The sequence below is a fragment of the Halichoerus grypus genome, chromosome 6 (genome assembly GCF_964656455.1).
Source record: "Halichoerus grypus chromosome 6, mHalGry1.hap1.1, whole genome shotgun sequence".
Lineage (NCBI taxonomy): Eukaryota > Metazoa > Chordata > Mammalia > Carnivora > Phocidae > Halichoerus > Halichoerus grypus.
This window is the reverse complement of record NC_135717.1, coordinates 95,662,765-95,678,180: the sequence shown is the minus strand read 5'-3', so window position 1 is coordinate 95,678,180 and position 15,416 is coordinate 95,662,765. Positions and strand designations below refer to the sequence as shown.

At 39.2% G+C, this 15,416-nt stretch overlaps 1 protein-coding gene across 1 annotated transcript; it reads left to right on the top strand.

The window, feature by feature from the left end:
- Positions 1–7,297, top strand: KCNJ8 (potassium inwardly rectifying channel subfamily J member 8). Its single transcript, XM_036119207.2, has 4 exons — positions 1–92; positions 258–396; positions 1,247–1,688; positions 5,623–7,297. Exons 3-4 carry the CDS (start codon positions 1,315–1,317, stop codon positions 6,521–6,523), a joined length of 1,275 nt encoding a protein of 424 aa, XP_035975100.1. The 5' UTR covers positions 1–92; positions 258–396; positions 1,247–1,314; the 3' UTR covers positions 6,524–7,297.
- The last annotated feature ends 8,119 nt before the right edge of the window (positions 7,298–15,416 follow it).

Here is a 15,416-nt window from a genome sequence, read left to right as displayed (position 1 = left end):
GGCCTCCACCTCGCCAACTTCGGCAGCCTCGGAGGTCTGGCGCGCGTCAAAGCCGGAACTGGGAGGCTGATTTGTGGAGCATCACCCCCAAGGTCCTCTCCCCCCCCCGCCCCCCCGGCCCCTCCTCCGTTCGGAGCAACGGCCCGGGGAGTAGAGCCCAGCAGGGGGAGGGGAAGATCCACACCCATCCCCCTTCCTCTAGCCCTCCCGCATTCAGATTCAATTGCACCTTTTATTATTTTAACTCTTCTCCCTAGGACACGCGGCCCCCGGATCTGTCCCTCCGGCGTTCGCGGTCCCTGCACCCGCGCGCCGGGATGGGAGAGCGAGGGACCTGCCCGCGGTCGGCCGGCGTGTGTAGGGAGGTGCAGCCGCCGCACCCTCTGCCCAGAGTCTGTAAGTTTCAACGCTCCTCCCGGGGAGGGGAGGGGGAGGCTGTTCGCATCCCGGCAAAAGATTTAAAATGCCAAACACAGCAGAGGTTTACAGTGTTGGATGGACTTTTCGGGGCACACTCTTTTAACTCTATCTGCAGCCCGCGGGCTATTGTCCGGGCTTTTCCTGCAGCTTCTATGTTTGATCCCTTCGCTGTAAAGTTTTCAATTAATAATATTATGAATTCCACTGGGAATTTTTCTTCTTTTTTTTAAAAACGCAATTCATACTTCTTTAAAACGTAAAATACTTCATCATTTTCAAGTTACGGAGCACATCGCTTATTAGTATTTTGTCAAATTTCACTAAGCATGTTATTTATACTGCGCAAGAGGCCACCGCCTTTTCTTTGCGTACTTCTAAAAATAACGGAGGAAGAATTTCCTCTCTCTACTTTTAATATTGCTGTATCGTCTAAATAATAAATGGATCGTGATACCCAGCTGGCTTTAATTTTCATCATAGACGCCGCATGTTTGTATCTTTACACTAATCTACAGACGCGGTTAATCTCGGAATTATCGTTGAGCCTGCTGTTTACAGGAAGGCTCCTGGTTTTGTTTAACTAAGGCTATGCCCTTATGTGTTCAAAACGATAAGGAAAATTGAAACAGTTCCGATTCAGACCAAATAATTTCTTCTCTGCGATCCCAGAACTCAAGCACAAACTAGATTCGTGTTTAGATTGATAAAATCATACCTTAGCTTTGCATGTCACCTAGAACGTATGGACATATCCCTGAATGCAAGAACTGAAGAGGTGAGGAAATGGGAGAGGGGAAAGTTTTAAATCGTCGTTTCCCTTATGCAGGAGGACGTCCCGAGGGAAGGAGAGGCAGGTCAGAGACAGGTGAATAGGCGGGCTATGGTGACGGGACGATGTTGGCCAGAAAGAGCATCATCCCCGAGGAGTATGTGCTGGCGCGCATCGCGGCGGAGAATCTGCGCAAGCCGCGCGTCCGAGACCGCCTCCCCAAGGCCCGCTTCATCGCCAAGAGCGGGGCATGCAACCTGGCGCACAAGAACATCCGTGAGCAAGGACGATTCCTGCAGGACATCTTCACTACCTTGGTGGACCTGAAATGGCGCCACACGCTGGTCATCTTTACCATGTCGTTCCTCTGCAGCTGGCTGCTCTTCGCCATCATGTGGTGGTTGGTGGCCTTTGCCCATGGGGACATCTACGCTTACATGGAGAAGAGTGGAATGGAGAAAAGTGGTTTGGAGTCCACTGTTTGTGTGACTAATGTCAGGTAAGAATGCAGTGGGATGAGGCAGGGATTGAAAACGGTATAGAGAGAAATATTAAACTGCCCTTTTTCTATCACAGTTATTTTGTTGAAAGCGAAATAAAGCATTTGCTTTAGTACCTTCAGACACAAAGAAGTAAAAAAAAACTAATCTAACACATTAAGAATCTTTTTAAATGCAGCTTTATGGATGAGGAGTCTCTGAAAACGTGGAGCTTCAATCCTTCTGATACTATATCAGTTATTTAAAGAATGGTTGTGGTTCAAAGGATTACACAGAGTTCCTTACTAAAAAAAAAAAGCACACATTCAGTATTTAGTATGAAAAAATTGCTGTGTCCACAAATAAGTATCTCTGATCGACAAAAAATATTGTGCAAATGCTAGTAATATTTTTCCCTGACTTCTCTTACCTGTGACATTTCCAGAAATCATGAGGAAAATGGGAAAATACTGGTGGAGAGGTATCCTAGATTAAAAATCCACTAAAAATGAAATAAATAGATATTAGCCCTTCCTTATCAAGATTATCTTAAATAGCTGGTTGCTTGCATTGGATTCCAAAGTTTAAAAGTTATGCTAAGATGCAGAACTAGAAAAAATTAGTTTTTAATGGAAATTGGTCCAAGTTTTTCATGGAAGAGATTATATAGGAGTGAATTAATGTTGTGGTTTTCTTTACAAGTCTTAATAGAATAGGAACAAGACAGTCCTCAGATTGCCTAACGTTTGCTTCTTTCTCTTATATTGTGTTTCAAAAGTAAGTAAAATGAATTTGATTTCAGTCATTCCCCTCATATTTTCACATGGTCTAAGAACATTTAGTTGGGATGATCTGTCTTTTAATTTGTTTTGTTGGAAGACAGAAAGAGATCATTTATATCAATTGCAAAAATATTCACTCTTGAAGCGAAACAATGGTAATAATACTGGAAACTTTGCCAGGACATTTTCTGAGTAATGTTCCAAATTCACATAGTGTACAAAGCAAAACAACTTGAACAAGCACCATTCTGCCAGGCAACTGTAAAGAATGAGACCTTTACTGACCCTGAAGTCTTCTGAAATTAGCATACCACTGCAAGAAGCAGAAACCCAGACTGTGAACTTGTCTGTCCTTAGTAACCGCAATGCCAACGTATGAGGGAGGGATGCAGCATTTGTGTGCCGGGATCACACGTCACAGATTTCAGCTCGGATTTTGAGGAGAGAAAAATATGTTGAATTGATCTATTGCCTTTATCACCAAGTAGCTATTATTTTCTTGTCTTGAACTTTTTACAAAGTTTTGTCTCCAAGAAAATATAGATGAAAAATGTTGGTGATCATCAGCATACCAGATACAAAGGAAACACTTAAAACACTGTGTTTAACAGGCATTTGTAGGTCAAATATCATTATCTATAATATTTCTCTTTAAGAAATTTATGGGCACTGATATTGGTGAATCACTTCCATATCAAGATAAATTTTTAATAAACATGAGGTAGACAGTCATAAAAAGAGATAATAGAAACAAAAATGATAAGCCTCGAAAATAAATGACAGATTTTAATTACAAGACAAATATGTTGACTTTTCCTGTGAAAAAGGAGTCATAAAGCAGTTTATTAAAGGTGTATCATCAACGTGACATCCTTCCCATGATTTTTTTGGAAAGAACTTATGGAGTGCACTGGTTGTTAAAAGCTGTTTTAATGTTAGCTCTCATTTTTCACCCAGATGTGTTCTGAAGCATGTTCATTCCCCTGCTGCATTCCTTCTGCTGGGAGAATTCAGTTTACTGTGAGAAATGGTGTCACAAATACAATGAGATAAAGTTGATCTTATTAGCGTGACAATTTTCGCATTTTTAATTGCACTTCTTACCTTAAAAAAATTACTTGACATCTTTTAAGGTTAAAATCTTGCTAATTTTATTTTAATGTTATGATACTGTTTGTGCTTTAAGCTCAACATACAGCTTAATCACAACAAACCATACATAATACAATTTTTTCACCAAAAATATAGAAACAAAAAATCTCTATTCTCTCCCAAAGGGGATTTAAAAGATGCCTAAAAGTGTTTCTTATTCTTTGCATTTCCTTTCAGAGGTTTAATGTCCCACCATTTCATCGAAATTAGACACACCTTATTGTGATGGTTACTTACCAGTATGTCCAAATAACATTTTACCGTTCTTATTTTAGGATGGCTCACTTTCCCTTTCATGTGGATGACTTTTCCAACATGAGTCAGAAAATAAACCAACATATTTCTTCTTATTCAGCCTAACTCCCTCTGTAGCAGAACAAACAAGCAACTGAACACTTTCATCTTTTGAGAGTATGACAGGTGTCCATAAAAGGTTGGGTCTTGCTACCATATAATGTTTAGAATTAAATTCATTCATAAAATAAACAATATGTAAAATATGGCACTTGAATAGTCCCTCAATCCATTAAAACGAAACATTTGGGAATATTCATCCCCAGGCTGCTCCATGAAGTATATAGACGTTATTCGAAATCAGCGTTGGGTCCAAGCCCCTCCCCTGGGGTCCATTCTTATTCTTCACAGAGTTTTTGGATCATACAACACATCTGTGTAATTCGTGCAAAAAGCAATCATGTGGTTCTCCATGAATCTTTTTAGATGCAGGGGTTAAAGGGTTAAAAAGGCAATTTTCACACCCCACTTAAAAGTTAATCTAAAGAGTCATTTATGCTTACCGCTCATGGTGTTGCACCAAAGTGCAGTGTGTCTACTCAGTATTCAAATGTTTAAGCATTTTGCTGGCTCGTTGTACATGGCATTAATGGATAGATTATATGGATAGCCTATGCATGGTTAATCTTCTGTAAAATTAGAGACGTTTGAAATTGGCAGTAGGGGTAAACACAGGACTAACCCTGTTTTCGTTAAGAAGTCACAGCAGTGTAAGATATGTAAGTTAAGTAAATAAATTAATCTTAAGAATAACCAAATGTGGTGCATCTTAAGCAAGGGGATAAATCAGACTTCCCTGAGAGCTTTTCAAAAGTCTTAACCCAGGTCAACCTTGGACCTACCAAATCGGTGTTTACATTGAGATATATGGAAGAGATGTACAATTTGAAAAAGCTTCCCAAGAAAATACTGACACTTGTTCACTCTCCCTTTGCCTCTTTCAGAGCACCAAGCCAGAACTGAGAGGATTCAAGTTCTCCTCAATTATGTGATCTTGACACAGTTACTTACTAATCTCTGCCTCAAATTTTTCCTTTAATAGCCTCAGTATTCTCTAGAATTAGAGAACAAAATGAGACAATCAATAAAAAAAGTTTTCTTTCCAAATGGCAAAACATTAAATCATTCTTTTTTATTAAAAATACTAGTACTTTTGAATGATGTGTTTTGTACCACCTTTTGGTAGCACTGTGTTTTCTCTGTATAAGATACACAATAAGTGTTAACCAATGAATATGATTTTAAGGGTTATAAATAATAAAAAGTTCACTTTTTACTCAGGATCTTCCCACGTGACTCCAGTCACTGAAACTCAGATATGCAATAAATAATAAACATCTACCTGGAAAGAAGTTTCACCAAGTAAACTATGACATTGTGAAAGTATTTCACAAAGTAAAATATGTCTATAAATACAAGTATGTATTTATTATTTTAACTTATTATTTTAATGCCTTCATATAAGTAGGCCCATCATTACATGACACAGAAAACAATAGAACTGTATTCCAGAAGTCTGGGAGTAGATGCATTCCGATGAGAGAGAGAGGGAGAGAGAGAAAGTGCTTGTGTTTAGAATCAAGCATTTGACAAGTTAAGTTGCCAAGTCTTTCCAAAAGCATTTAATAGCCTTTGGAGGAAGAAAATGGAAAATTCAGCTTGGCATGTTATTTCATTATTCAAAATGTGATCTGATGGCACTGTTTTCTGATATCATTCCTTACAGGTCTTTCACCTCTGCTTTTCTCTTCTCCATTGAAGTTCAAGTGACGATCGGATTTGGAGGGAGAATGATGACAGAGGAATGTCCTCTGGCCATCACAGTTTTGATTCTCCAGAACATTGTGGGTTTGATAATCAATGCAGTCATGTTGGGCTGCATTTTCATGAAAACAGCTCAGGCTCACAGGAGGGCGGAAACCTTGATTTTCAGCCGCCATGCTGTAATTGCTGTCCGAAATGGCAAGCTGTGCTTCATGTTCCGAGTGGGCGACCTAAGAAAGAGTATGATCATTAGTGCCTCAGTGCGCATCCAGGTGGTCAAGAAGACAACTACACCTGAAGGGGAGGTGGTGCCTATTCACCAGCTGGACATTCCTGTTGATAACCCAATTGAGAGTAATAACATTTTTCTGGTGGCCCCTTTGATCATCTGCCACGTGATTGACAAGCGCAGCCCCTTGTATGATATCTCAGCAACTGACCTCGCCAACCAAGACCTAGAGGTCATAGTGATTCTGGAAGGAGTGGTCGAAACTACTGGCATTACCACACAAGCAAGAACCTCCTATATCGCTGAGGAGATCCAATGGGGCCATCGCTTTGTGTCTATTGTAACTGAGGAGGAAGGAGTGTATTCTGTGGATTACTCCAAATTTGGCAACACTGTTAAAGTAGCTGCTCCCAGGTGCAGTGCCCGAGAGCTGGATGAGAAGCCTTCCATCCTGATTCAGACCCTCCAGAAGAGTGAACTGTCCCATCAAAATTCTCTGAGGAAGCGCAATTCCATGAGGAGAAACAATTCCATGAGGAGAAACAACTCCATCCGAAGGAACAACTCATCCCTCATGGTGCCAAAGGTGCAATTTATGACTCCAGAAGGAAATCAAAACACATCGGAATCATGACAGCAAGCCAACCTCAAGAAAATCTTTTATCAAGTGTTGGATGGTTTAGGCAAAGCACTGTCAGACTGCACCAGAGCCGGAACACAGTAATTTGTTCTTCTATGTCTTCATGCACCAAATGATACTCATATTCAAGCAACAGCACTTTCTGTGTCAATAACCAGTAACACAAGGTGGAGGATTCATGGCTCACACTTGTCTCACACATGTGGTATTTGCAGTGACATGCTTCTATTATGTATAGGAATCGTATGCTCTCCTTTCTCTCAATTTGAAACCCAAGAATTCCGTTCATAGTAATAGACCTTGAATACCAAAGTTGGCCAAGGAATGATTCTGTTTGAAATGCTTAGTGCTTGAAACCACAGATCTCTCTGTTTCCATTGGTCACTCTGAAAATGCAATTAGGATGGGCAGGGGAACCCCAAAAAGGTGCTGTTAACACCTCTTGTGTATCAACCAGTATGTTGCCTTCTCCTTTTTCTAGATGCTGCGCCTGGTAAGAAGCCTGAGGCAAAAACTGCTTCTCTCTAGTTGCTTCTAAACTGATTGTGTTCAGTTACTTACTTCTTCACAGTGACCTTTGCAGGTTTCTTCATCCTCCTCGTTGGCAGAACTGGACAGAGAGCTTTGGAGAAAAGCTAAGAACATTCCTGTCTGGATATTAGGACTGGATTCCCAAAAGTGACAGTTATTTCTTTTGGCTTCTCACTTCTTAAAAGCCCCCACAGGGAAATACTGTATTGAATATTTTATTAAAATATTTTCTTTGTATTCACTGTAGTTTTGTGATTTCTCTTTCACAAAATCATCCCTAGTCAAAGCTCAAGGAAGAAAAAAGCATTTTTAGAAGCATGTGAAAGAGATATCATACAGTGATAACACCTCTCAGATCTTCCTGTCTTTGAAATTGTTTATTCCAAGGGAACTACAATTTTTGTTTCATTTTGATTTTATTTCCTTCCAAGATTTGAAAAGTTTTCTTAGCTCTTCTATCTGAACCTGATGTATCATGGAAATCTTACAATGTTTTTTCTTTGGATCTCCAACCTCCCTTCTTAAAACTCTGCTCTCTTCCTGAATTCAGGCCTGGCATGTATTGGTTTAGAGTTATTTCACTTGTTAAAGTGAGATTTTCTATCAGAACTTGATCTAATCATCCTTAGCTCTTGTTTCTTCAGGGAAGGGATGAGGGCACCCAGGGAAGCACTAAGTTGAGAGACTATGGGTTTATGCTTCTATTTTACATACCTGAACATCGGAAAGCTGAGCTCTTGTATAGCATTTTACACCGATTTGGGGTTTGTATTTATTTTACTTCATTGATGAGCATTTGAAATAGGCAGGTAATCATTAATATATTCAAATCCTATCTTAAACAAATGACTCACGATTCTAACCAGATGAATGGAAATTGTTTCTTGGGTTACTGAGTTAATCATTTCTGAACAATTCTAACCACTCTTTGAACTCCAGACTCATGTATCAAGCAGGTACTTGAAGCTCCACCTGGATACCCAATATGCATTTAAAATGTGCCTAAAGCCAAATGCCCCCTTTCCACTAACAAAACCTACCCTCTACCCCCAGTCCTTCTTCCAATCAGGCCAAAACCTGGGAGTCATACTTGACACCTCTTTTTTATACCTCACATGCCATCCATTAGCAAAATCTGTTAGGTCTGCTGTCAAAATATATCCAGCATATGACCAATTCTCTCTATCTCTACCATTTCTTCCAGAGTCCAAGCTGGGCACTCATTACCCAGTATATATGGATGCAGCTGTACCAACTGTCAGAATATTAAAACACTTTTGAATAGGATGCCAAAGAAAGAAATCTATTTTTTTTTTTTTTTTTTTAAAGATTTTATTTACTTATCTGAGACAGAGAGAATGAGAGAGAGAGAGAGCACATGAGAGGGGGGAGGGTCAGAGGGAGAAGCAGGCTCCCCGCCGAGCAGGGAACCCGATGCGGGACTCGATCCAGGGACTCCAGGATCATGACCTGAGCCGAAGGCAGTCGCTTAACCAACTGAGCCACCCAGGCGCCCGAAAGAAATCTATCTTAACAAGAGCCCAACAGAGGCTTCAGAGATGGATATCAGACTTCCTAGCAGTTCTGGCACTGATGCACGTCCCCCACTCCCGCCCTGGGGCAGCTGAGCAGAGCCAGAAGGCAGCTACCGCAGCAACAATAAGAGTATGGAGGATGCCCACTCGCAAGCTAGTGTTAGTGGAGGGGCGCAGGCTGCGGGGCGGGTCATGTTGGGGCATAGTCAGTCAGACTGAAATACAGGATTTCTGAGTCCAAGGGATAGAGTGCCCTGGCACCCAGGGGCAAATCTAGCTAGGAAGCATGAGCAATTCCCCGGGCCCCCTTCCGGCTGCAACCAAATGCTAATGACTATCAATTCAATGGGGAAGTCGATCAAAGTGTTTAATGGAGCCTCCTATGTCTAGTCGTGGCTCGGGCAGGGGCATCATTTAGCTGGTGACCACCACAGCAGAGAGAAGGTCACATCCCAATTCCTAAAAATATACAAATGTTCTAGAGTAATACAATGATTTGAGAACCTATTTTTGTTAAAATATATTTAACTGGCTAAAAAGGTTCAGGAACTATTTAGTTTAGTTTTAGAGAACAAGAAGACTCTGCATGTGTGTGTGTGCGCGTGTGTAATTTTGACGTATGTATTGAATTTAAGTATTATTTTATATTAAATATTTAGAGTCTCCGCTTCCACCCTAGTCTTCATACATAGTCACAACATTCTTTTTTTTAAATATTCTATTTATTTATTTGAGAGAGAGAGAGAGAGCACAAGCAGGGGGAGCGGCAGGGAGAGGGAGAAGCAGGCTCCCCGCTGAGCAGGGAACCAGATGCAGGGCTCAATCCCAGGACCCTGGGATCATGACCTGAGCATTGATCATCCTTAAGGCAGACGCTTAACCAACTGAGCCACCCAGGCACCCCACAATATTCTTTTAAATACTACTACACCACACCTCTGCTTAACACCCTCCTATGGCTTTCTGTTTTTCTAAAAATGAGAACCAAAATCTTTCCCAAGGTCCATGAACCATTCCAGCTCATTATTACCACTCTTGCCTTCCACCATTTCCACTCTGTACCACAGGGGCCTTGCTGCTCTTTGAAAAGGAACCATACATACTTTTGTATCATGGGTTTTCTTCTACACGGAGCATTTTCCCCATAGAACCTCCTGGGCCTGTCCTATCATTTAGTGACTAGAGTGTCATCTCATGAGACAGTATAGTATTATGGTTAAGGAAATAGACTCTGCAGCCAGACTCTCTTGGTTTAAACTCCAACACTTAGCAACTGTGAGATCTTGACAAATTAATTAATTTCTTTTGCCTCATTTTCCCCATGCATAAAATCAGAATGATTATAGTACCTACCTCCTAAATTGTTATAAGGAGTGAGTTAACACTTATAAAGGGCTTAAAAGACTAATTGATTTGCCCAGAACAAAAGCTTGAAATGAAGGACTGCTTCAAAATTAATTGCATTCTTAGTAAATGATTAATTCAATGCATTACATTTGTTCTCTAGGACAGAGACAAAAGATCTTTGCCATGTAAATCTGATCTCTTAAATCTGCAGCAGAGACCTTACATCTGCCCACTTTTTCCTGATTCTTTGATACCTGCCACTTGCGTGTCATCAAATAGCGTAATGTGTAAAATACTATAATGTGTAAAAGGGAAACATTTTACATACAGAGGATATTTCTGGTTTTACAAATCTATCATTTATTTATTCATCCAATAATATATAGTGAATGTCTGATATTTACTACCTGGAAAAATAGCTAGGTGTGTTTGTTTTTGTTTTTGTTTTTTTTAAGAAGGACTAGAAATTTACAGGTAAGATAGGTGCTGATTCTGCTCTTAAGTAATCTGAGATGGAAAGTATGAGGAGAGAAACACTGGCTTATGTACCAGAATTACAGAAAAGACACTTCCATCTCAAAATCAAGATTAAGATCTACTCCTAGTTACTGAGCAGGCAAGGGAAGACAATAAAGATCCAGATCTGTTGCCCAGATAGCTTTGCTGAGAGCGAGGTGAGAAACGAGAACACTGTTCATGCTTAGAAATGATTTTCTCCTGCTTTACCTTAGCCCCAAACCACAGTTTTCTTCTACAATTCCTCATTATTTGCCACTTGGCTCAAGATTTTTTCTGAGTAAAAATCCCGTTTCCCAGACCACAGACATTTCTAAATCCCCTGGCCAAGGGTTTTGGCACATAAGTGTCTCAGAACCAGCAATGACTTAAAGAAATGACCTCAGTTCCCAAAGTCTAACTCCCAGAGAAGTTTTAGCCACGTAGTCAACACAGGGGAGTATTCTTTCCCCTCCATCGATAAGAATCATTTTTGTTGTTGTTGTTTAATAATTTGGCATTTAAGGAGCAAGTAGTTTCCTCTTTGAAAATAAATTAATTATAGATGAAGAAGAAAGAATGAAAAGATATCTATATCTCTTGGGGTTCCCACTCCCAACTTTTGTCATTTTCAGCATGTCAAAGGTAGAGGCAGAACTGAAATTAGTGTCTCTAAGGACCAGTGCATTAAAATAACCATAACAAATCCTACAGGCTATTTAAGAGGAAACCCAAGGGCCATGCTCTTCCCATGATCTTTATGCACAATTCTCATCAATGGTGATGGGAATTTCCCCACAGACCTAGGAAGGAAGTGACTCTAATTACACCCCTTGATAACTTGCTGCACAGATTCAAATTTAAGTTCATGAAAATCTTAATTAGCCTTTAACTTCAGATCAAAATATCACGTCAGGGCGCAATTTCATGCCAGATCATTCACATCTTCATTAGTACTCTTTTTTGATTGTCGTCCTAGTTCTCATGAAGATTTTCTTGGCGGTACTGTATGACGCCCTTCCCCCGACTCTTATACTCTCTGGGGTAATTTAAGTGAAACTATTACTTTGCACAGTGTTTATTTTAATCACTTGAGAAAACAAAAATATTAAGGTTGGATCTCTACTTACTATTGGATTACTTTGGTTTGTATTGAATAAATATTGACAAAGTGGAAGATAAAATAGTTATCTGTAAAAGTGAAGTTAAAATAGACTTTTTGTATTTGTCATTGACTGTTGAAAAAAAGCCCACATTCTTCAAGGCTCTCGTGGTCTGATTCCAACATATGTTTCCAGCCTCCTCTCCCGCCTCCCTCCTCAATCCTGCCTCCCTCCTCAACACCTTAGACTGCTTCAGGTTCACTGAATGCTTCATTTGGTCTCTCACACAAGTCTGCAAGTCTCTGAGGTTGAAATCTGAGCTTTTTCTATCTACCAAAGCTATTGCTTTTACAAAACCTTTACAAATCTTCCACCTAACTTACTTCTTCCTTTCCATCATGTGTACCTCTGTGTATTCGTTATTTCATAATAACTGGTATTATATAACGTTTTGATATCACCTTCACCTCTCCTCGTTAGATTAAAAGTCTGTCTGTTCCCAAACTACTTACCACAGTGCTTGCCTAAAATAAATGGTAACAGCAGCTTGATAACTACCTTTCCCCAAATCTATTCTTCCTTTTACAGCAACAGAGTGGTTCAGCTAGTGATACTACCTTCCCCAGACTCTTTTGCTGTTAGTTGTAGCCACGTGCTTAATCTGGGGTCAACAGCCCATGGACAGAAGTCAAATGGACCTCTTCCCATTCTTGATTTTTAAAATCCTGAGCTTATATTTCTCCACCTTCTTTTTCCTTCCCATGGACCAGACACATATGTGGTGGAGACCAGCTTTCACCAGGATAATGAGGACAAAACCCAAGGAGCAAAAAGATGAAAAAACTTGTGACACTAAATGACTTTGTGGAACAGAGTCACACTACGCTGGACTATCTACCTCTAGACAGCAAGTTACATGAGAAAGAAGGAAATATATTTTTTATTTTAGTGGTTTTTTCTTTTTAGTTTTTCAAAATTTGTTCGTATGTTTTGTTACTACACTCAAGCTTAGTGTTTATCCTAAATAATACAGTGCTACATTAGGTCAAATGGCCTTGCAACCCACAGAATGGCAGAAGATATTTGCCATCCTCATATGCTACAAAAATCTCATATCTATAATTTATATAGAACTCTTACAAATCAATAGGAAAAATACAAACAGCCAAATAGAAATAATTGGAAAACAACATGAAAAAGCCTATCACAAAAGAGAGAATCCAAAATGCCAACATACATATCAAAAGATGCTCAATTTCACTAGTAACCCAAAAATGCAAATGATAACCACAATGCAATACCATTTTAAACCACCAGAATGGTTAATCTGGAAAAGATAAAAGCAAGTGTTGGAGATGAAAATGATCATTATATAATGACAAAGGGGTCAAAACATCAAGAAGATATAACAATTGTAAATATTTATGTGCCCAACATTGGTTATATAAGTTTATGATATATAAATATAACATAAAAACATAATATATAAAACGACAACTAACAGAGCTAAAAGGAGGAATAAACAGTTATACAGTAATAGTTGGAAAGTTTTTTTTAAAGATTTATTTATTTTAGAGAGAGAGGTGGGGGGGAAGGGGCAGAGGGAGAAGGAGAGAGAGAATCCCTAACAGGCTCCATGCTCAGCTTAGAGCCCTACATGGGGCTTGATTCCATGACCCTGAGATCATGACCTGAACCAAAATCCAGAGTCGGACACTCAACTGACTGAACTACTCAGGTGCCCCAATAGTTGGAAACTTTAATAGCCTACTCTCAACAATGGATAGATCATCCAGGAAAAGAACTACTAAGGCAACAGCAGATTTGAACATCACAGACCTAAGACATATACAGAACATTCAATCCAACCACAGTAGAATACACATTCTTCTTTTAAGTGTACATTAAATATTTTCTAGGATAAGCTATCTATTAGGTCACAAAACAAGTCTTAGCAAATTTAAGAAGACTGAAATCATGCCAACTTCTTTTCTGATCATGAAGACATGAAAATAGAAATAACAAGAGGAACACTGGAAAATTCACATACACGTGGAAATTAAACAACATTTTCCTAAACAACCAATGGATCAAAGAAGAAATAAAAGTTTCTTGAGACAAATGAAAATGGAAACACATACCAGAAATTATGGAACAGCAAAAGCAGTTGTAAGAGGGAAATTCATAGCAATAAACACCTACATTAAGAAGCAAGAAAGTCCCAAATAAACAACCTAACTCTACCCCTTAAGGAACTAGAAAAAGAACAAACTGAACCCAAAGTAAGCAGAAGAAAGAAAATAATAAAGATTAAAGGGGAAATGAATAAAAATAGAGAACAGAAAAGCAATAGAAAAGATTAACCAAACTAAGAGTTGGTTCTTTGAAAAGATGAAAAAAATTGAGAAACTTTTAGCCAGATTAACCAAGGAAAAAAGAGGAAGTACCCAAATCAACAAAATTAGAGATGAAAAAGAAGACATTACAACTGATACCACAGAAATTCAAAGGATCAGAAGAGGTCACTATGAACAACTACATGCCAACAACCTGGACAATCTATAGGTAATGGAAAAAGTCTTAGAAATATACAACTTATCAAGACTGAATCAAGAAGAAATTAAAAATCTGAATACAAATTATTAGTGAAAAGAATGAATCAGTAATAAAAAATCTCTCAACAAAGAAAAACCCAGGACCAAATGGCTTCACTGGTGAATTTTAGCAAATATTAAAAAAATAACACCACTCTTTCTCAAAGTCTTCCAAAGAATCAAAGAGGAGGAAACACTCTTGAATTCATTTTTCAAGGCCAGCATTATCCTGATACTAAAAGCAGAAAAGGACACTACTAGAAAAGAAAACTACAGGCCAATATCCCTGATGAATGTAGATGCAAAAGTTATCAATAAAATACAAGCACACCAGGTGCTTGGTGCCTCAGTCAGTTAAGCATCTGTCTTTGGCCAGGTCATGATCCCAGGGTCCTGGGGTCAAGCCCCATGTCAGGCTCCCCCTCTCAGTGGGGAGTCTACTTCTCCCTCTCTCTCTCTGACCGCCCCCCCCCCCCGGCTTGTGCTCACTCTCTCTCAAATGAATAAATAAAAAATCTTTAAAAAATACAAGCAAACTGAATTTAGCAGCACATTATAAGGATCATTCACCATGATCAAGTAGGATTTATTCCTGGGATGCAAGAATGATTCAACATACATAAATCAATCAGTGTGATACATCAAATTAATAAAATGAAAGAAAAGAATCATATGACCATCTCAATAAACAGAAGCATTTGAAAAAATTCAACATCCATTCATGATAAAAGCTCCACAAATTAGGCATAGAAGGAACATATCTCTACATAATAAAGGCCATATGTGACAAGCCCAAAGCTAACATCATACTCAATAGTGAAAGAATGAAAGCTTTTCTTCTAAGACCAGGGACAAGATGAGGGTGCCCACTCTTGTGATTCCTACTCAACATAGTACTGGAAGTCCTAGCTAGGGCAATCAGGCAAGAAAAGAAAATAAATGTATCAGAATTGGAAAGGAAGAAGTAAATTGTTACTATAAGGGGAAATGATTTTATATACAGAAAATCTTAAAACCTTTTATATACAGGGCGCCTGGGTGGCTCAGTCATTAAGCGTCTGCCTTCGGCTCAGGTCATGATCCCAGGGTCCTGGGATCGAGTCCCACATCAGGCTCCTTGTTCCGCGGGAAGCCTGCTTCTCCCTCTCCCACTCCCCCTGCTTGTGTTCCCTCTCTCACTGTGTCTCTCTCTCTCAAATAAATAAATAAAATCTTAAAAAAAAAAAATCTTTTATATACAAGGAAAATCTTTACATATACAAAATCTTAAATCTCAACCAAA

Coding starts and splice junctions, on each gene's coding strand:
- KCNJ8 (XM_036119207.2), top strand. CDS start 1,315: ATGTTGGCCAGAAAGAGCATCATCCCCGAGGAGTATGTGCTGGCGCGC. Junction 1,689..5,622: donor GTTTGTGTGACTAATGTCAG/GTAAGAATGCAG, acceptor CATTCCTTACAG/GTCTTTCACCTCTGCTTTTC.